Genomic DNA, 22,008 nt, shown 5'->3' with positions numbered 1-22,008 from the left:
CATTCCCAGAGGATGGGCATGGCCAGGGCTGCCACCCAGCTTGGCACCCGCAGCCTCAGGAGCCCCGCCTGCACTGTGTTTGGGCTGCTCATTCCAAACAACTCACCAGCCAAGGCAACCAGATGAGGTGACATCTGGCTTGAGACTGTTGCCAAGTCACTCCTGTGCCAGCCCTGGCAGGAAGGAGGTGAGTCTTTGTGCCAGATTCTTAAAGAAAGAGAATAAAAGTGTGTGTTCCAGCCCCTCCTTTTCACCCTGACTCCTCAGCTGTCATTTTTCTTTCCCTGGAACTTAGACACTCTAAGGACCCAATATCCATCACTATTTTAGAGCAGACTTTACGCCTGGTGGCGATCAAAGCATTGTGAGTGGGGATGGAGTGGCAGGGCTCAGAGGTGAACCCAGGGATGATGCACACATGCTCACACACATACACACATGATACATCATGAGGGACAGAGGGGTGACAGGGCTCTTCGCTGAGTGTCTTCCATGGGTAAGCTTTTCTGCAGTGAGTGTGTTTCCATTTTACTGAATAGGCTCAGAATACAATAGGAGCTAAGTACCATGTTTTCTGCTCTTTCCCAGTATGGAGGAGAAATAGTAATGACTTTCACTGTATCTGATCTTTGTAGAGTGACAGGCGCAGCCTGGTGCCTTTGGGCCAGGCTGGAACTAGAATCTAGACTCATCCACTTGTGTTGGGCAGGAGAGAGGGGGTGTATGTACTCAGCCAGGGAGGCTGAGAGAAAGTCTGCAGCCAGGCCAAGTATGGTATCCAGTAGCCATGGCAACTTGGTTGCTGTATGAGTTTGGGAAAGTTACTTAACCTCTCTGAGCCTCTGTTAGTCATCTGGAAAATAAGAATAGCCTTTTAAAGAGTGTCTTATGAACTTTCAACAAACACCACTACAAGGTAATATTGTCATTTAATTTTAGAGCTGAGGAAGTTGAAGTACAGAAAGGTGAAGTGATGGCCAAGGTCATTCAGGTAAATGGGATATCATGACCCAGAAAGGGGAGAGGTGGGGTAGGGGATACCCAAGAGTACACAGGCTAGGACTTATTTCAGGAATGTCAGTTGGCAGATGTGGGCAGCGAAGCCTAGGGTGTGCTGGCGTTGTCTCCTCCATGCTGGCCACCATGCACTGCATGTCTTCAAGGTATCCACTCTCCTTCTTATATGAATTAAGCTGACAGCCTACTTCCCAACACAAAAATGTGTTATTTTTTCACATGTGACCTGTGTCTCCCCTGTTCTGTGCTTGTTCCTTTGATTTCTTTGTCTCTTTGAAACATCTTGTTGTTTAGTTCTGCTTGGTGGCCAGCTGAGAACTCCTTGAAATATATCCAGTTCAAGGAACCAAGGTGAGATTCATGCTGAGAATGGCCTTGAGTCTCGCCTCGTCAGATGTGACATTTGCTTTGTATCGTTTGCGAATGTGTAAACAAGACATACACTTCACAGTGTAGAGGTGATGTAACATACCCTTGCTCTCACAGTCAGCCTTTCATCGGCACCCCTTGGTCCATGGTCAGGGTCAGGGATAGACTTCAGGGTCATGAAATGAGTCAGCAGACCAGATGGAGGACTATGGCAACAGCCCAGGCACAGGTCGATGATGGCTGAGCCTGGGAAATGTCAATGAGAATGGGGCGGGTTTATGTACCATTCGGGATGCAGTGTCACGATCTGCTTGGTAAACATGATTTGTTACAAGACTTTAGACGGGAGAATTAACAGTAGCAATGAGATGTATAGCTTGGGGGATATATGGCTGATGATGTTGTGTACCAAGAAAAGGGGCAGGCCAGACGAGCAGCTTTGGGGGAAGAAACATGGCTCTGATTTTGGATGTGCCAAGCCTAAAGCTTGGGGAGGAGGGCCGTGAAGGGCAGGTTTCATTAAGCAGATGGAGAGAAGGGTCTGGATCCCAGAAAATATGGAGTCTGAGTCGTCATTGGTCTGAACAACACAGTACCTGGAACAGAGTTTGCGTTTTCATTATAATTCCTACTTGCTCATTACATTTGAATGCCTGTTCTGCATCCCCTGGTGATTGCATTCTGAATCCAGATCAGGCATCAGTTCTGAGAGTTTTGTCCAGGATCACTTAAATCTTTAAGCTACTCTGGCAGTGCAAAGATCCTTTGAGTGGATTAATGGGATGCAAAGAAGAACCAGTAGATATAAACTTCTTAGACTTTCAGTAAAAAGCTGTGGATAGGCTGACAAGCTTCTACACCAAATTCTAATTTCATTTCAAGGGTAATCATTAGATCAGGAGCACAGCAGAAAATCTGTGTTGTCACCAATGGGGAACTAGCTTACTAACAGGACGCCAAAGCCAGACATAAATGGCCACATCTCTGGGTGGCAGGGGATGGGGTGTTAAAAATCAAGGTTGTCAGGATCATTTACTTGGACCAGCCTTAGTTTACATCTTTACAGTGATACTCAAAGGGGAATTTAATAATAAATATGTAATTTAAACATCCAAGTTTTTAGATGAAGTTAATCTCTTTCATCATATTGAAAGCAGGTAATATGAGTAAATATTCTGCCATGGGCCCAGTAAATTGTCACACAGTGGACATAAAGTATTTTTTAGTTAAGAAGGCAGCTCTGGTGAGTGGTTAGGAATGGGCTCCGGAGTTGGACTGCCTGGGTTCAAATCCTACCTTTGCCCTTCTCTCTGCTAAGCATCCTCCTTACAGAAATAGGGATCATAAGGCATCTTTCATCAGAGAGGCTGTCATGAGGATCACGTAAGTAACGCATTCAGGATGGTGCCTGGCAGAGTAAGTAAGCACTCAAGAAATGTCAGCTCTGCTCTTCTCCATCTCCTCCCTACCCCCACATGCAATTTCTTTTCCTGGTCTTCCAGAGACAGTGATTTGCACTGAGGTCTTACTAAACATTGATCAAGATATTTCTCCATTAAAAAAAATCACAGGAAAAAAGGTTATCCTCTGAGACCTGTGTCCAGGTTATCCTCAATGGCACCGGTCAGTCCCATCCATCCACACTGTGCAGCTTGTGACATTTAGTACTCGTGTGGGCGGAGAGCTTGGACACGGGCCACCAGCACTCTAGTGTGGGAAGTCTGTTCCACAGGCTGTGACTGCAGAGTACCAAAAACCTGCATGGCATGCGGACAGTTGGTTGTGCTGGGGCAAAACAAAAAAGGGTGAATGAAGGATCAGTTAGTGCAGCTGTGATCCTGTCACCTTCTCTAGGCATAATCCCTGCACCTCAAGTTCCCACAGGGTAGCATTCCAAGGGCTCAAAAAGGTCATCACGTCTTCAAAAATAACTAACGGTGAGCAGTGCCACTGAAATGTAATATATCATTTTGAACGTGTGATCTCATCTATTCCTTAAAACAATGCTGAGAGATCGGTCTCTTATCCCCGTTTTGCAGAAGAGCAGGCCAAGCCTCAAGGGCACATGGTTTGGTGGAACCAGGGTTAGAACTCAGACCCCTCTTGTCACTTCCATCTGTACAAACCTGACTTACCTGAGGACCCCTGGAGTTACTAGAAGGAATTTCTGATACTTAGAGATACAAAGTGCTACTTTGAATATATAGCCATTGTCTTAACTCCAGTTAACATGGACTTACATGACCTTAACTGGTAACCACACCAATTATATTGTTTTACCGAATTTAAGTTGTGTAATTATCTTATGCTCCTGCCATCTTCTCTCATGGGAGATCTAGTTCTTCCACTCTTTCTGAGCCTTGAAAAAAAATTAAAATTATGCCTTAGCAAAGAGCACCCATAGCCTGGATTTTTTCTTTTTGCTTTTCCCATTCCCACCCCCCACTTCCCGCCCTTCCTTTCTTTAGAAAAAATTCTGACTGTACTTCATTGCTAAGAAGCTTAAACAGCTTGAATAGAGTCTTCGTTAATCCAGACCCCCTCCATCTTATCTGCACTCGGGTTTTACTTTTCCCTTTGTTATTATGTTAGCAATTAGAGGAGCCAAAGAGCGAGTCCTTCACTGACGCCCGCTTAGAAGCTGAGATGGTGCTGCCGGGCCCAGGAAGCAGCGCGTGCCGTCCCCTGCAGCTCCTGGGCGGCGCGGACAGTGCCACAGGGAAACGGCCTCGCAGCCTGTCCCCTGCTCACTGCGCATCCTAAAGCTTGAGCGCAAACGGACAAAAGCTGCTTTCCTTTCTTTCCTTCTTTAACATCATTATATATTCTCTACCATGTGAGGCTGGAAGCTAAAGCATTAAAGCAAAATATATCTTAAGTGAATTTTCTTATAGACTTATATTTTATTTTATAGTCCTATTTTTAGCTTCCTCTGATAATAATAATAAAAAAAATCCAATCATTTAATTCTCAGCCCTAGACGAGACAGTGTGAGGTCATTCATGTTTCAGCCCTGGGGAGAGCCTCTGCTTGCAAGCCGGCCAGCCTGTTTGCAGGTGACTGATGTAACCCACTCCAGGGCAGAGAACATCTCGAGGGAGGCTTTAATTTCTTAATATTGAAATGAGCACAACTTTTATTGTCTTAATCAGTGAGTAAAAAACCCCAATAATATTGCTAAGCCTCATTTTTTAAACTCAGTGTAAGAGGATTTTAAGGAATTGCCATTGCTTTTTAAGTTACTGTTGAAAGTTGATTTTCTCTGCGTTCGGGAACATTCTCCCCGCAGTTCTGTGGATAGATGGTCACACAGCGGTTCAGTGAGACTTGGCTGAGCTGTTGTGTAGACATTACCGCTGGGCGGGGAGAAGGTGTGTGCTCAGGTGTGTACAGAGCGGTTGTACTTGAAAAGAACACGACTTGTCTTTCATCACTTTGCGTGAGCTCAGAACACAGGAGGGCCCATGTAAAACTGCAGCAGAAATCTTTTATGTTGAACTGCCTTCTTTCAGGATATCTGGTTGTATTGAGGGATGTTTTTATGAACAAAGAAAGAATTTACCGATGATAAGTAATAGCCTTTATGAAGTCATAATGAATATGTTTCAGCCATTTGTTTGAACAAGTAATTAATTTTATACACAAAAAACCTGAAAGTTCCTCAACTGCAGGGCCACGTGCTATTCAATTCTGGATCCCTGGTACCTTGTACTGTGCCTTAAAGGGAGACCTTAAAGGTTTCTTGAACTAAATTGAAACAGAAAATTGCTATATGTGTGCATGTATATGTACATGTGGATAGATAGATATTACATTCAATATAAAATATAAAGCATTATGTTATAAATATAAAGCCAAGATACTCAATACCAAGATGCTGTCGGGGCAGGGGTTATACATTTAAAATCACAATGCAGCTTTAGAACCTATAAAGAATGGTCAAAACTCAGCAATAACAACAAACAGATTATTAAAAAACAGGCAAAAGATTTGAATAGGCACTTCGCCAAGAAGATATACAGAAGTCAAATAAGAACATTAGAAGATACTTAGGAGTATTAGTCATTACGAAAATGCAAATTTCAACCACATTGAAAGACTGCTACATACCGGTTATAGAGCGGCTAAATTAGAAATAAGTTCTGGCAACGATGCAGAGCAGCAGGAACTCTCAAGCAGGGCCAGTGGGAATGCAAAACGGTACACCAGTTTGGGAAACCATTTGGATATTTCTCATCAAGTTGAATATGCATTTGCCATGTGACCCAGCAATCCCACTCTTAGGTTTTTACCTAAGAAAATTAAGACTTATGTTTACACAAAAACCTGTACCCAAATCTTTACAGCCACTTTCTTCATAATGGCTTCAAACTGGAAACAATCCAAATGTCCTTCAGTTGGTGAATGGATATGCAAACTGTGGTATATGCACACCTGAGAAGGCCCTGACCTCTCACCTCTGGCTGACCTTAAGACCCTGTGCAGGTAAAGAGAGAAAGATAAGGCAGAGCTGAAAGCTGCTATAGCCGTGAAGCTGTGTTTGCTCCAACATACATACAGGGCCAGAGGGTGGAAGACGTTGCTTCACGATATGTAAGGAACCCTGTACCCAGTCAGTAGCTGATTATTTGTTAACTATGTGGAGACATCAGTGTCCACACACGAAAGGGAAAACAGACTTTACAGAATTAGCCCAGGAAAGTCAGTAAACAATGAACAGTAGCAGCAGCAATAACAACCTGACTTTCAGATTTACATCATATTATTCTAAACGTCCAGTTCTCAAGAAAAATATTATGAGACACAGAAACATGCAAGAAAAACTTATTAGACAAAGACTTTAAATCAGATATTATAAATAGGCTGGAAGAATGAAAGAAAACCATGTCTGAAGAATTAAAGGAAAAGCAAGAACAGTGTCTCCCCAAATAAAGAATATCAATAAGGAGATAGAACTTTTAAAAAAGAACAGAATAGAAATTCTGGTCTAAATAGAACTAAATAGAAATTTAAAGGTACAGTAACCTAAATGAAAAAATAAACAAAACAATCCCTAATGGAGCTGTGTTGGTAGAAGAAAGAATAAGTGAAAATCAGTTCCTTGAGATTATTTAGTCCGAGGGACAGAAATGAAAAGAAATGGTGATGTTTGCCCAACTCTGAGACGGTGCTCAAAACCACTAGAGTGTAAACCTGTTATCTTATGGGGTGATAAATAAACCCAATAAACAGTTATCTGAAGAAAAAAAAAGGAAGCACAATTTAGAAAAGGCTCTGGAACACAGGCTCAAAGAGAGAACACTTTAACAGGAAGGGTGAGCCCCTAGCTTAACCGTCCCACTTTACAGTTGAGGAAACTGAGGCCTAGCTGGTAGAAAACTGCCCAGTGACACACACAGATATTGACCTGTCCTACAGCTGCAGTGAGGACCGTGGACCCCAAACTGCCTCAGTTTTAGCGCTGACAGTGCTGCTTCCTGAGTAGCCCCCTATTCCCAGCCAAGTCAAGACCGGTGCCACTCTGTCTGCAGTTCAAATCCGGATGAATCCTCTTCCCCGTGGCTCTGAGTCCCTGAGACTTGGGTGTGAAGGAGAAATGGTGGCATTCAGAAAAGTGCCTTTACCTCACTGAGTTCAGTGCACTAAACCGAAGCCTCTGGCATTTTGCTTTAAGTTCTTTTCTATTCAACCTTTCAGAATGAAGGAGCTTTCCTTTTCATGAAATCTGCATTTCATCCCCAAGGTGAAAGCCAGTGTCCTTGGCTTCCTCTGGAAAATGACAAGTGGGTTCCTTTGTATACTAAATGCAAAGGACATAACAAAAACAGTTCATGGTTTTTGATTTTAGATATGAAAAATAAGTTAATTGATTTCAGATATGAAAAAGCAGATTATCACCCCTAGAGCTATAGACAGGGAGGGAGGGAGGAAAGAAGGAGGGAGGGAGGAAGGGGGAGTGGGGGGGGAGAGAGAGAGTGAGAGAGATCCTATAAAACTGGAAGCCATGAAAGAAAAACTCATAGGAAACGTCATTTGAATTCTCCAAAATCACAGTCCTCAAAGGTAAGATCAAATCCAGAGAAAGCAGCAGCCCTTGAAAGTGTCATTGATGTAAGCGCCTCGTGGTGCAGGAAGCACTGTGAAGCCAGAGCAAGGGGCAGTGGCTCCTTCCAGCCATCCAGCCCTGAGCTGCTTTTCCTGGTCCACAGTGGGGCTTCACCTTTCAAGGCATGAAGTACAGAAAAGGGAAGGACCCAATTCCTCTTGCACCCAGGAAATGAGGCTTGGAATTTGTAAAGTATGGGAAGTAAAGAGTATCAACTGTGTAACGAAAAAATAAGCCATTGGCCACCTCCTTCCCCTGCATCTCCACCTTGGTCTGAAAGACATCCCTGTAGGCCAGTGGCAAACCTCAGAGGCACCTGCCAGCTTTGTCTGGGTTCAAGTGTTTCCTTTAATCTTGTAAAGTGCTCTCGTGTGTCACTGTGACTGCAGGGCAGACGATGAACAGAAAGTGTGGAGCCGGGTTACCTGACCTGGGAACAAACAGAAAACTAGACCTAACTTGGTGCTTCTAAAGGCCTCCCACTCTCAGCCTGGGTCCCTTTCAGCTCCCCCACCCTTCCTCTCCAGGACCTTCAGCACGCCTCAGGTTTGCCTCCCTGCCTCTCTCCCTTGCTCCCTCCACGTGCTTGGAACAGGCCTTTCACTGCCCTCACAGCCGCCAGTTGTAAAATTCCCAGTTTAGCATTCACCTTTGGGACCTACCTTCCCAGCTGGATTTGTCTTTCCTTCCTCCATGGCCTCAGAGGACCCTGTTTGCACCTTGCATGTTCTAATCTTGCATGCGCATGTGTGTCCTGTCTCCTGTAGCCAGATTCTGACCTCTGGATGGATGGACAGCCGTCCTCTTCATTCCCCAGTGTGTGGGCGTGGCTCCCATTTTGTCACATTTAACTGTCAGTCTGCCCCCTCTGGTCATCACATCTTCATCACACGACCCCACTCTCCCTCTAAGCCATAAACTCCTTCAACTCAGGGAACTCTTCCTCCAACACCTGGCATGGTGCCCGCTTAGCTCAGTCCATGGCACATGGCAAATGCCCCACAATGATTACTGAAATTAGTTGATTAAGTGAAGGCAGAAAGTTAAACTTACTGCACAGAAGTCTTAAGACTAGTTTACACTGAGCTGTGCCTGTCTCCCATGATCTTTTGGCATCACAGCTCAAACCAGAGAAAACCAGGGAACTACAGCAGAGGAAATAAAATAATATGTGTGGGGCCCCTGCTTCAGATTGTCACTGCCCTCACACCGGGTCCCATGGGGATGGAGCCACCGCCAGCTAGAACAGTGGCCACTGTGGCTGAGGGGAAAGTATGAAGCCCGTGCTGGTGCTGGGCAGCTTCTGCCCAAACACCATGGAGGCCCCCTCCACTCGCAGCCTGTTGACCAGAGCAAGTCGCATGCCATCCTGACTTCTAGAGGGATGGCAGGGATGCTGGTGATCACTGATACAGTCTGCCATGCTGGTCCCTAGAGCAAAGCTTCTCAAATTCTAACATGCACTTGGATTGCCTGGAGATGGTTATAAAAAAGGATGATGATTCAGCAGGTCTGGGGAAGGGGCCCAGTTTTGCATTTCTAACAAGCTGATGGCCCATCGCCCACACTCTGAGGAGCAAGGGTAAAGCTTTGAACCCTTACTGGCCAAACTGACCTCCCCCTCTTCCCCTTCTCTGCAGAGACAGAACTTGAAGCTATCATCTTGTGTTGCAAACCAAGAAAAATATCCTTGCTGATCAGAAGATACTTGAAATTTACCTTGAGGGTGAGGGGGACACAGAGGAATAGATAACAAAAGACGCAGAGTCTGGGAAGGACAGAGCACAAGAACATGTCGCTGTTCTAAGAAGCCAAAACCATTCCATCTAGAGGCCACCATTTTCTTCAGTGGGTTTTGTAAATAGACCAAGTTAGATCTAATTGTGTCACCGCTTTATCTGCTTTGCCTCCCTTAGCTCCACAAAGCTGTAAAGGGTCAGTGCAGCTCTGACTGGGCCCTATAAAGGCCTCACCCCTCTGAGCACCGTCCTTGTCAATGTCACATAGCTGTTCCAGGGATCTTCCACTAGCCCTAAGCTGTCCCCCTCACTGTGCCGACAGTCACTCATAAGTCATAGTGGGTAGTTCTGTGGTTCTGGATCCTGGTGCTCCTGTTGTTCCAGAGGCCACCAGGGGCAAACCTGCTCCCTCCATACTTGTGGTTTTGTGGGTGCCCTGGGCCATCCTGAACTGGATACACATTAGCTCAGCCTCAGCTCAGCTCACAGTAGATGGTATTTTTCTTTCTAGTGGTTTTCTTTAAAAGCCATGCCAGTCGTTTAATGTCCTTTCTCAGAAGTTTTGATTTATGGTAATCTGGTCAGCCAGAAGCTGCCAGTGGAATAAAACTGCTGACTTGGGCACTGGCCTTGGCTGAGTTTATTAAGCTTGAACAGTGTGTGCCTATGTGTGTGTGTATGTGTGCACACTCAGGATAGAAACATAACATGGAATTCCATGCAATTAGACCTGGGAGGAACTGAAGGGGTCTCACATGGGGAATGCAGTTACCAAGGAGTAGGCTGTGCCTGGTACATACTCCCTCCTGCCACTAGAGGGCACAATGAGCAACAGAACCCTACCCTGCCCCAGAGACTTTTTCTCTAAAGCAGGCCTGGTTGGCCCCTGGGCAACAGTTTCAGGATGAGTTCTTAAAAGTCAAACCTCAATTTTCTGTGAGGCTCAAAGGATAAAAGTTTTTACAGTAGGTAGAGGAGGTGGGGTTAGCCTTTTTTAATGAGGCTTTAAAAAATATGAATGCCCAGCCTGGCGTGGCTCAGCGGTTGAGCATCTACCTAGGATCCAGGAGATCGAGGTTCAGTTCCCGGTCAGGGCACATGCCTGGATTGTGGGCTAGATCCCCAGTCAGGGGCGTGTAGGAGGCAGCTGATCAATGACTCTCTCATCATTGATGTTGCTCTCTCTCTCGCTCTCCCTCTCCCTTCCTCTCTATGATCAATAAAGTTATATTTAAAATATACATATATATGAATCTGATGAGGTTGGCACTTAGGTCCCTTCTTCCTTTCCTGCTGGCTCTCCCATTGGCAACACAGCCACTTCTCACTGGGCCTTCGAGCTGTTCTTGAATTAGTCATCTTTCTTGAAAATGTCCATTGCCAATTAGATATGCCTGCATGTTTCCAGAGCCCTGTGATGGGGAATGGGAAGTGGTCATGATGACTTTGGACTTGGAGGCCCTGTTCTGAATACTGGGCCCATGGGTGGACGTCAGAGGGTCATAGAAGCTTTGAAATTATAAGCAAATATTTGTGAGTTTATGTGGGAGGAGTGTTCCTTGTGTTCATTTGATTCTCAAGGGAATCTGACCCCCTCCAGGTGTTAAGAATCACTATTATAAATTCAAATTTCTTTTTTATAATACATTGTCTGAAAAGTGAAAAGTGTAAGGTGTCTTTAGGTCACTCCATCTACAGTGAGGATTGAGCTGATATCACATGACAGCCTCATGAGCACTTGTATACATATGCATATACAAGCATGTACATACGCATCCCTCCCACACACGTGCACACACGTACACACATATGTCAGTGTCTCTAAACTCAAGCCCCCCTCCCTCCCTCCCTGCTCTGCTCTGTAGAATTCCAATACAAAGTTCTTGGTGGGCTCCTATCAACCTTTTGTACATTGGACAAACTGTAGGACAGTACAGGCTCAGCTCCCTGGGTCTCACTTATCCTACATTCCCAAATTCCAGGGACCACACGCATGTGGGAAGGAGCATGGAATCCAGGTCCGGACAGACCTGGATTCTTGTCCCAGACCTACCACTCACTCTCTGGGCACATGAGCCTGAGGATGATTGTTAACCAATTTGACTTTCCTTTTGGGTCAAGTCAGAGTAGACATCCAGCCCTGAAGGGTTGCTGGCATGATGAAATGAGAAAGTGCACCCTACAGCTTAGGGGCCCTGCAAACTTCCCCCTGGCTTCCGTTAGAAATTCTATATGGATCCTGGCACTAAAAATCAAGCTCTGCCTCATGACACCGAGTAGGTCTTCTGTCATCTCTTGGCATTAGGTGATGCCTGGGAAGTATATGGAACTCAGTGTTTGGAGGGCATTTGTCCCTCTGAAGAGCTGGGAGACTGTCAGTCCCCGCTTTCTCTGCTGGGTGACCTCAGGTGGGCCTCGGTGCTCATTTTCCATCCTTATAATGCAGTCATTGGGACACGAAAGAGAAGAACTGAACTGCATGTTTGGAGCAAGTCTTTTCACTGTTGTACTCTGTTTGCACTTCTTTGAGGGGTTAGTATACTAACAGGAGGCTACTGACACATGTGGGCCAGGAAGTATCTAAGTAAATTGTGGGTGGGCTTCTCACGGGGCAAGATGTATTCTTTGACAGCTGAAAAAACGATGAGATGACCTGAGAAATATACGTCATGCTTTTGGGTTCCAGGGATGTGAGCAGGGTGGGAGAGAGTTTTATATAAGTGTGGGATGATCCATGTCTAGAACTCTCTGCGATACTTTGAAATAGTATACTGTCCTCTCTAAGGGAAAGTAGCATCTTTATCCGGCCCCCGAGACAGTGGCCTTACGGTAGTGATGTAGATAGTCAGGACGGGGGCTGTCATTCTGCGGCTTCCTGGAGACTGACTTAGCACAAGCCTCCTCCCGCCCTGGCCTCACTGTTCCCCACTGAGAAATGAGAAAAACAATTCCCACTCCTGTCAGTCAGTGCCTCCCATGGACTGGAGTGTGTGAGGAAGCCCTTTGGAGACACTGCAGTTTGGGACAAACACAAGGGCTTGGGTTAACACTGGCCTCGCCACCTTGATAACTCCTGACCTTCCCTATAGATGCTCCGCGACAACCTGTGCTGCTGGGACCTCCAGGCTGCGCTTTCTCCGGGAGGCCTAAGAGTGTATCATTTCCATGCAATAGGCTGAGCATATTTGGGCACTTGGGGAATCTCAGCGAAGCTAATAATAAGCTTTTCAGCAGGTTGCAGTAAGCAGAACAGTCAATTGTTCATTAATTTTATTAGAAGAAAGTTTCTTGCCAGCAGACCTGGAAGGATGGGTTGGGCCCAGGCCACATCTCCTAGTAGAGCATCTGTAATGAGGTGGCCCAGCCACTTCCTTGGGCATTTGTGGTGTTTGGCAGGAGTGGCTGGGGCTAGAAACAGTTGTTGGAGGGCTAGGAGCTCTGCCCCAGCTTATTGGCTCCCACCTCTTTTTCCTGCCCCACAGAAATTGGCTTTGACACTGTAAAAGTGCATGGAGGCTTACTTTAGGAGGGCAAAATGGGTGGGCAAGCTTTCCTCCAGCCTGGGGGTTGATGGGAAAGGGAGCCAGTACTGTTGTGTAGTTAAAATATGCCAGGTGCTATGCACTTTTTATGCTTTATCTTAGATTCTCACAGTAGTTCAATGGGCTAGGTGTTGTGCCCATTTTACAGACAGAAAATCTGCTTCCAGAAAGAAAATGACAAGAGAATAAAGGCATAGGAGGTTTCCTGGGGCCATCTAAGAAAGCAGTGAGGTAAAAGTATATACCAATTCCATGAGGTGATCTTCCAGAGATTTCTGAACCAGGTGGCACACCCTCTAAAAATCAACAAGAAAAAATATGCCATGAACAAAAAGCTTTAGATCATTGTTCTGGAATCAATAAGAGTGGGAGATAAAAGAGTGAGGGCTGGGGAGTTAGGCCCAGATCAGCTCTTCCTCTGGAGCTGTCCTGGCCGAGAGACCTAGCAGGGAAGGGACCTGAGGGACTGGCTGTGTGGTGGGGCTGGACCCAGCCCTGGAGCCTGGAGAGGTGGGGAACGGGCTGGGCAGGGTTGGGCCCTGGGGCTTGACCAGAAAGAGAGGCCACACACAGTGGAAGGGGAGGACAGTGCAAAACTGACCGTCTCAGACAAGATCTAAATAAGCAGAAAGGGCTGAGGAAGTGGCCCTGCGTCCCTGGCACTGCGTCCGCTGGGTATGTCTGAGCATCATGCCCCAGAGGTGGCTGAGGCAAGTGACTTGCTTTGGTCAAGTGAGAAGGCAGATACCCGGCTGTGGGGAAGAAGGGAAAATAGAGGCTAGATGGGAGTTTTCATTTTCCTACTTCCTCTTCTTTCATATCCAGTTTCTTTTGTGCATTTTTGTCCCCCTGCCCCCTGGTTGTGGAGCCACAACTCTGTGCTGAGTGAGGGCCTCAGCCTGGAGGCCAGCTTGCCCAGTGTGGAGGGGCGATGTTGACCGCGGGCCCGGTGGCCCTGGCATGTGTCTGCCACCTGACAAGACCTGTCCAGAACGTCCCAGTGGAAGGGGAGGTGGAGGAAGGCGTAGCTCTGCTTCTGTGGGTTTTCATCACTGTGGTTGGTGTTTTCCTCTCAAATAAAAGTGAGCTGTCTGCCCTCTTGTGGCAGAGGCCTGGCAGTGCCTGGGCCCCACCTTCGTGCCTCCCTTCCCACTGCTCCCTCAAGGGGAAGCTGCCCCTCTGGGATGGTTGGGGGGTTCAGTGAGAGCTGGTGTGGGGAGGAGGCGGGAGCCTGGCAGTAGCTTGAGGGCATCCGCTCATTGCCTCAGGTGGAGGAGTTTCTGGGGAGCCATCCTTGTTCGTACAGGGAGGACAGCCGTCTGTGAAAGAGGAGTCCAGCTGCCAGGGTGCGAGGAGGTGGCCCCAAAGGACAGAGCCCACATGAGGTGGGTGAGTGGGGAGCTGGGCAGACCCGGGAGGCAGGCCCTCGCCCTGATGGAGGCAGAGGAGAGGTGGAGGATCTCAGCGGCGTTCACGGCGTGTCTCAGGCAGGTCCCGAGGCAGCATCTCTGCAGGGCCGCTTCTGCAGCAGTGAGTGGACGAGCTCCGTGGGTGTTCCTGGGCTGCAGAGCTAGTGAGGGTTCCAACTCCACTTGTAAAGCCCGAACCCTCGGGAGCCAACCTTTTATTTGGTGCTTGGGTACAGCTACAAGAAATAAGAGAGGTTCTTGCCCTGGCTGGTGTGGCCCAGTGGTTAGAGCATTGGCCTCTGCACCTAAGGGTCTCGGGTTTGATGCTCAGCCAAGGGCATGGACCTGGGTTGCAGGTTCACGCCCCACCCCTGGTTGGGGTGACTGCCAGAGGCAACCAGTCCATGTGTCTCTCTCACATCAATATTTCTCTCTTTCTCTCTCCCCCTCCTTCCCTCCCTTCCACTCTCTGAAAAGCAATGGAAAAATATATCCTCAGGTGAGGGCTTAAAAAAAAGAAAAGAAATAGGAGATGATTTTAAATCGGCCCTAAGTGCCCCCTGGCTCTCTGAACTTGGGCCAGGAATGCCAGGTCCCGACTTTGTACCCTTTTCTTCCCACTGGCCCTTGGCCTGACCCCCCGCAGCCCTCATGCTCACTGTCACCAGAACCCTCCCCTGCCACAGCCACCTGGTGTCCCAACGCCTCCCTTCAGTGCCGTTTCTTCACTGGCAAATACTAGTGATAACTGAAGTGTGTGCATCTCCACTGTGCCCGTGGTGCTGATCCGGTTTCCCTCACAGCGAGGTCACTCCTCACTGACCCCAGCCAGGCAGTTTACCGAGCCCAGGCTCTCATTCTCACGGAGGTTCTGCATCCTGAGCACAGCACCCACACCAAATGCTGTGTTAGCTGGGGCTCAGGGGCCGAAACAGAAAACGTGTGAGATGTTTCAAGTAGGGTGGATTCTGTAAAGGGAATCTGGTGCTTCCAGAATCGTTAGAAAGGCTGTTGGAGTGAAGGGCAGGGAAAAGCACCGCTGGATTTCAGGACTTCAGGAAGCTACAGGAATCACTAGAATCCATTGTGATGACTCCGCCTGCAGCATGAGAGTGGACGGTTCTCAGGAGGAGCCGCAGTCTCAGGTCTGCTCGCTAAACATACCTGTGCCTGTCCTCACAGCCGCACCCTGAGAGCAGTGGCTTCTCCCTGGACCTGGCCTCCCAGCTCCCACCTGTGCCTCTCCCCCTGGTGGCATCTAAACCTTAGTGCTGCCAGCAGCGGAACCTGGGAAATGCAGTTTCCAAGCTTTCTGCCGATGCAGTGCCAGGGCGAGAATGCCCATGATCAAGACATAGTATCTGACACACTTTTAAAGATAGGTGATAATAGCAGCGTTTCCTTCAGATGGCTGTTGTGAGGCTAAAATTCACATTGTGGAGTCTTTGTGCAGAGCTTGGCACATGGTGAGCCCTCCATAATTGCTAGGTTACAAAAAAGTGTCAAAACTGAAACTGGAATGGCTCTTCATTGTTATTTCTTACCCTTGTGCGGAAACTGGCTGCTTCGGAGCGGTGGGGTGCAACCCGCCCACCTTGGCGAGGATCCTGCCCCTCACCATCCAGCCTGCTTGTCGGATCCTCAGTCAGCCTCATGTGGGCTCAGAGGGCTGAATGGAGGTGCAGGAGAAGGGTGAAAGTTCTCAGGGGAAAACCGAGGCAGTGAACCATGCTGAATATTAATGTGGGATTCCTGGCGCTCTGCAGATGTGAGGACCAACAGACAGTCAGACTGGTCAGGTCCCTTATGGAAACACAAGCCCCAGGCCCCACCTGCACCCCGGCCAGAATGGAATCAGCGAAGCCGGGGCCGAGTCTCTGTAGCCTTGTGCTCAAATACTGCAGGCAGCCTGGAGCAGGGAAGAATTAGGGCACAGCTGAAATCCAAACGGGAAAGGAAGCAGGCTAAAATCCGCCGGGAACAATGTCTGTTTCTTAATCCGTCTCCTGCCCCAAATAGCTCAGCTCTCCTCCCCCAACTTGTGTTTATGTGTCTGTTTCTTTCCCTGGCAGCAGGTGCCACCAGGCCTTCAAGTAGGTCACAGGGGGCAGTGATGAGCCCACGCAGGCCCTCAGGCCATGTCCTCCCCTGACCTCACTCCCCAGGCTCCTGGGCCTGGAGTCACAAAGCCCAGGCCCCAGTGACCCTCTGCTGCCCAGGGCATCCTGGTAGGTTCCTTGTTCCCTAGAACCACAGGGAGCAAGCGGGGGGTCCTCTGTCCAGCCTGTGAGTGGGCAGGGGCCCTGTCCCTGAGATGGAGGCAGAGGGGGCGGCCCTGGGTGGTGCTGCAGCCCTCCCTGCCCGTCCTGCTGGTGCCCTGTCGTCCCCTCCCACTGCAGCCCTCCCTGCCCGTCCTGCTGGTGCCCTGTCGTCCCCTCCCACTGCAGCCTTGCTGAGTGCTCTCGGGGACTGCGTTCGTCCAGGGCAGCCAGGGAGCCACGCGTCCCTGCTGTTCCCCTGGGAAATCAAGGACCTTATAGCTCGCCCAGAATAACCCAGCTGGGGAGTGGCAAAGCCCAGGCCGGCAGGGACCAACTGCACATCCCTAGCCATTTGTGTCGACCTCCCTCCCAGCCCATTGTCCCCGTCCCTTCTTCTTGGGACCATCTCTGCCCAGGATCGGGTCCTGATCATGCCTTTCTCTCCACAGGTCCTGTCAGAGAATGGCTATGGCCAGATCACGACCGACATCCGGGAGGGACAGGCTTTCTACTATGCAGAGGATTACCACCAGCAGTACCTGAGCAAGAACCCCGATGGCTACTGTGGCCTCGGGGGCACCGGAGTGTCCTGTCCGCTGGGGATTAAAAAGTAATATCTCCCCATGTGGTGGGCCCTTGAGGTCACAGCAGAAACGCTTCCAACAAATTGGGCAGTTCTTTTGAGGTTCACGTCACTGGCTTTTTGAAGTGCACGAAGCACAAAGGCCCTGGTGGAAATCTGGTTTATTGAGGTGTAATTTACACACAGCGCCATGGCAAGTTGATAACATGTAATTTATTTCCTAATCAGGTGTGGTGGGAGTGGAGCTGTGAAGTTCTGTGGATCATCTGGGGTCTGAATGAGGATAATGAATATGCTGTGTTCACTGTTCTCGTGCCTGGGTGCCTGCCGTAGAAGCCAGGGGAGGAAGGGGGAGAGGGGGGCTGGATGGGGCATGCTGGAAATCCTTCATCCAAGCCCTGCCCACCTCACACGCCCTGTGCCCTCCAGTGCCTTAAAATCCCCCCAAATTTATAGCCTCAATGAATCATTCACTGAAATGCTTTGCTCTCTGATCCTGCACATGTGTAAGGGGCTTTCTCTCGCTCTTTGGCCCTCCTGTGGCAGAGAAAACGTGAGTTAGCTTGATGAATTCTAGCACGTTGCTTACAGCTATGAGAAATGCTTGTTCTAATAAAAGACTACAGTCTAATAATACAAACTGTGTGATGTCTCATCCATCTTGCACTGTTTAGGTAGGATATCCCTAAGTATTGTAAGACAAAAACCTCAGAGTCATTCTCCCCCAAATGGGAAATAAGATTGAATTTTTTGGAGAACCATCCACCCCTTTGGCCCTTTGCAACTTTGGTAATAATAAGTGCTTTTCACACACACGATGTAGCTGTTCACATCAGGACTATTCTAGTTAGAGAGAACAGACTCGTGCAATCCCTGCCCTGCAGTCTATATTCAAGACAAGGTGTGGGGACGTAAGCAATAATCATGTAAACACATGAATAGATAAGATCATTGCAGGCCCTGAGAAATGATCTGGAGGTGGTTAGTAGGATAAGATCGTAAGTTATGTCTGGGGTTGATTCAGCTACACTGGTCAGGGGAGGCCTCTGTGAGGTGGCAAAACTTGTCGAGAACTAAATTATCTTAATGATGCAAAGGAGACATGTAAACACAGGCTGGGGGAGGAGAGTGGAGCTATTTGGGGCAGAAGACGGATTAGGAAATAGACATTGTTCCCCGTGGATCTTAGCCTGTTTCTTTCTTTCCCCTCCTGGATTCCTGCTGTGCCCTAAGCATAGATAGACCTAATCACTGTCAGCGCCCCCTCTTGGGTTGCTTGAAGGAAATGCTTTCCAAATACAAACTGCATTTGTCTTGTACTGAGAAATGATGTCTCATTTTTTCAGTACAAGTGTGGTGATGGAGAAACAGAAAGGCCAGAGGCTGGAATAGTGTGAAGTCATGAGGGTGGAGCCCCCATATCGGGATTAGTGTTTTATTGGAGAAAGAGACAGGAGCACCCTCTTTTGGTCATATGAGGACATAGCAAGAAGGTTGCTGTCCTCAAGTCAGGAAGTGGGCTCTCCCCTGACACCAGATTTGTTGGCACCTTGATCTTGGACTTCTGAGCCTCCAAAACTGTGAGAAATAAATGTTTGCTGTTTAAGCCCCCAAGTTCATTACAGCTATTTTTGTTATAGCAGTTCAAGCTAAGAAAGTAGCCTGCGCTGATATCTTTTTGCTCCTCCAGATTCAGATTCAGCTCCTCTTCATCTTGCCCCACATCCTGTGACTCTTGAATGGACTCTGCCAATAGGCTTCCCTGCTCTCGTGGTTTAATTTGGGTCTGGCCCACAGAAAGCACTAGCAGAGACTGAGGGTAGGAGATAAGTTAGGTCAAGGTATGTTGTGCTCTCCCAACAGTCCCCGGGGGTTGGTTCTGTGTGGGTGGTACAGGCCCCATACTATCACTCATTGTGACCTATAGCACTGTCGTTTTGGGGTTTACCTAAACCCTGTTCACTTTGTACGTGTTCCCTGTATGAATGAACCTCTCCTTAATTATCCGGTTTGAGTGTGCCATCTGTTTCCTGGCAAGACCGTCACAGACACAAATGGGGAAGGAAAACTTTCTTCCATAATTAATTCCAAAAGTTACTATAAGAAGATGCTTCTGTTCTATGTTCATGTCAATTAAGTAAAAATGTTTTAAAATACTATACTTTAGTATGTAAAACCACAGGTTTTAGAGCTGAAAGGAGTTTTATAGATAATTTAGATGACTGCCCTCATTTTATAGATGAGGAAGCTGAGGACCCAAGAGGCAATTTTTCACTATCAGAAAGTGCCACAAATTCATTCATGTATAAGAAAGAAACCTCCCTCCTGTGGTTTTCAGGCCACTTGCCTTGGTCCTGGCCTCTGGGGCCACCAGAGAAGTCTGGCCCTCTTCTTTAGGAGACAACAGATACTTTAGGATATTTGAAGACAGAAACCACTCTCCCCAGATCCCCAAATAATCTTTTCTAGGCTAAATAGCTTTGTAGGTTCCTTCTCACATCCTGATTCACACCTGTGGTCCGGCACTACTAGATGCCCTGGGCCCAGAAATGAAGGTGATTTGTCTAAGGCCATGTTGTCTTAGCATGTAGCCACTAACCACAGTGGCTATTTAAATGTAAGTTAATTAAGATTAAATATAATTAAAAATCTAATTCCTTAGTTGCACTATCTAATTTCAAGTACTCAATAGATAGCCACAAGAGGCTTGTGGCTACCATATTGGATTTAAAACATTTTCATTATCACAGAAGGTGATTGGATAGCACTAGAGTAAGAAGGGAGTTTGATGGGACTTGTATGTCCTTTATTTCATGATTTCCTTTCATTAATGCAGTAAGTCTTCCTGCTGCCCCATAGGATTAATAAAAGCCTAAGTATTTTTCATCTGAACTGCCTTCAAGACAGAGCTCTCGCCTGGCTGCGCATGGCTCAGTGGTTGAGCATCGATCTAGGATCCAGGAGATCACAGTTCGATTCCCGGTCAGGGCACATGCCCTGGTTTCGGGCTTGATCCCCAGTGGGGGGCGTGCAAGAGGCAGCTGATCAATGGCTCTCTCATCATTGATGTTTCTCTCTCTCTCCCTCTCCCTTCCTCTCTCTGAAATCAATAAAGATATAATTAAAAATAAAAAAACAAAAAATAAAAAGAGCTCTCCACATTCTTATACCCTTTCTCTATTATCATTTTAACCTTTGTTATAGGAATTGCCTTTCACTCTTTGTTTTGTTTATTTGGGCCCTGCCTTTCAGTTTGTTAAAATAATTTAATTTAGACTCTGACATCTGAAATACTGTTTTCCTCTCCCAGTTTTGTGTCATGCATGAGCTTCATTAGCTTGTCCCCCATATCTTCTTGAAAGTCATTATGCAAAATATGAACAAGGCAGTTCCCTCAGAAAGATATGCCACTTGTATACAGCCTTAGAGCATCTATTATACTTGGCATGCCTTGTCCCTCTGCAGCTGCTCCTGATCCTTCCTCTCTCGGTCTCTTAGAAATTGCTGGTAGATTTCGTGCTTTTTCCCTCTGAGCCCAGATATACCTTCAGAATTCCTCTCCACAGAGGACATTGGGCAGCGCTTATCTTGGGATAATGTGGTTTAATTCACTGCCCATAAAATCAGGAAGTGTGGCCGGTGAAAATCAGCAAAAGTTCCAAAGTTCAAGCCGTTCTCTAGTTTCAAATCAGGTACTTAAATGGCTCTTTTCCATCATTCAGCATGAATATTCTCTGTATTTCTCTGTAACTTGACTTGTTAAATCAACCTGTATTCCTGGGATACATCTATCTGGTCATGATATAGTATCCTTTATATAATGTTGGATTTGATCTGCTAAAATATCCGTGAGAAATTTTGCTTCTATGTTTATGAGGGACATTGATTCAAGTGTTTAGACCATTAGATTTGATGTGATGACTTATATAGCTAGGTTTAAATCTTCTATATTTTTGTTTTCTACTTGTTCTACCTGTTCTTTGTTCCTCTTTTCATTTTTCTCTCACTTCTTTCTTTTAGGATATTGAGTATTATTATTGGTCCGAGTTTTCTTATAATGTCTTTGTCTGATTTATGGTTTCAAGATAATGCTGACCTCATGGAGTTGTTTGGAAGTCATTCCCTCTTCTTCAGTTTTCTAGAAAAGTTAGTTAGAATTGGTATGAGTTTTTCTTTAAATGTTTCATAGAATTTGCCAGTGAAAACATCTATGTTTTTAGTTTTCTTTGTGAGAGGGTGTTTAATTGCAAATTCAATTTGTTGAATAGATATAGGGCTATTGAGATCATCTGTTTCTTCCTGAATGAGCTTTGCTAGTTTTTGTTTTATATGACATTTGTCTGTTTTATCTAAGTTGTCAAATTTGTTGACGTAATAGTCCCTTCTCTTCTTAATAACCATAGACTCTTTAGGGATGTTACTTCTCTCACTACCGATACTAGTCATTTGTTTCTTCTCTGTTTTTCTGATCAGTCTTTCTACTGATTTATCAATTTTATTGATCTTCTGAGTGAACCAGCTTTTGGTTTTATTGATTTTTCTCGGCAGTATTTCCTATCCAATTGATTTCTGCTCTAATCCTTATTATTTTCTTTATTCTGCTCACTTTAGCTTTGCTTTACTCTCCATTTTAGCGGTCTCTAGTTGGAAGCTAAGATCATTGTTTCAAAACCGTTTTTCTTTCCTCATATAGGTATGTAGCGCTGTAAATTTCCTTTTACTACCTTTGTGGAACCTCTCAAGTTTTGATATGCTGTGTTTTTATTTTTCACTTAGTTCAAAATTCTTTTAAATTTTTTTTTAATATTTTTTCTTTGACTTATGGGTTATTTACAAGTGTTATTTAGTTTCCAGCTATTTGGAGATTTTCCAGAGATCTGTTATCAATTTCTAATTTAATTCAATTGTTGTCAGAAATCATACTTTACATATCTTGAATGCTTTTGAAATTATTGAGACTTATTTCACAGCTCAGGGTATGA

At 46.5% G+C, this 22,008-nt stretch overlaps 1 protein-coding gene across 4 annotated transcripts in view; it reads left to right on the top strand.

The window, feature by feature from the left end:
• The window catches only part of MSRA (methionine sulfoxide reductase A), a 323,213-nt gene extending 303,064 nt beyond the window's left edge, over window positions 1-20,149 (top strand). For all 4 annotated transcript variants that reach the window (XM_081135847.1, XM_081135849.1, XM_081135848.1 and 1 more), the window contains one exon: window positions 16,893-20,149. In XM_081135847.1, coding sequence (XP_080991973.1) covers window positions 16,893-17,057 — 165 coding nt within the window. In that variant the 3' untranslated portion in view covers window positions 17,058-20,149. The remainder of the gene's footprint in view (window positions 1-16,892) is intronic.
• Window positions 20,150-22,008: the final 1,859 nt, after the last annotated feature.

The sequence above is a fragment of the Miniopterus schreibersii genome (assembly GCF_964146895.1).
Source record: "Miniopterus schreibersii genome assembly, chromosome: 4".
In the NCBI taxonomy this organism is placed as follows: domain Eukaryota; kingdom Metazoa; phylum Chordata; class Mammalia; order Chiroptera; family Miniopteridae; genus Miniopterus; species Miniopterus schreibersii.
Note: the sequence above shows the minus strand (reverse complement) of the source record. Positions and strands in the feature narration are given on the sequence as shown.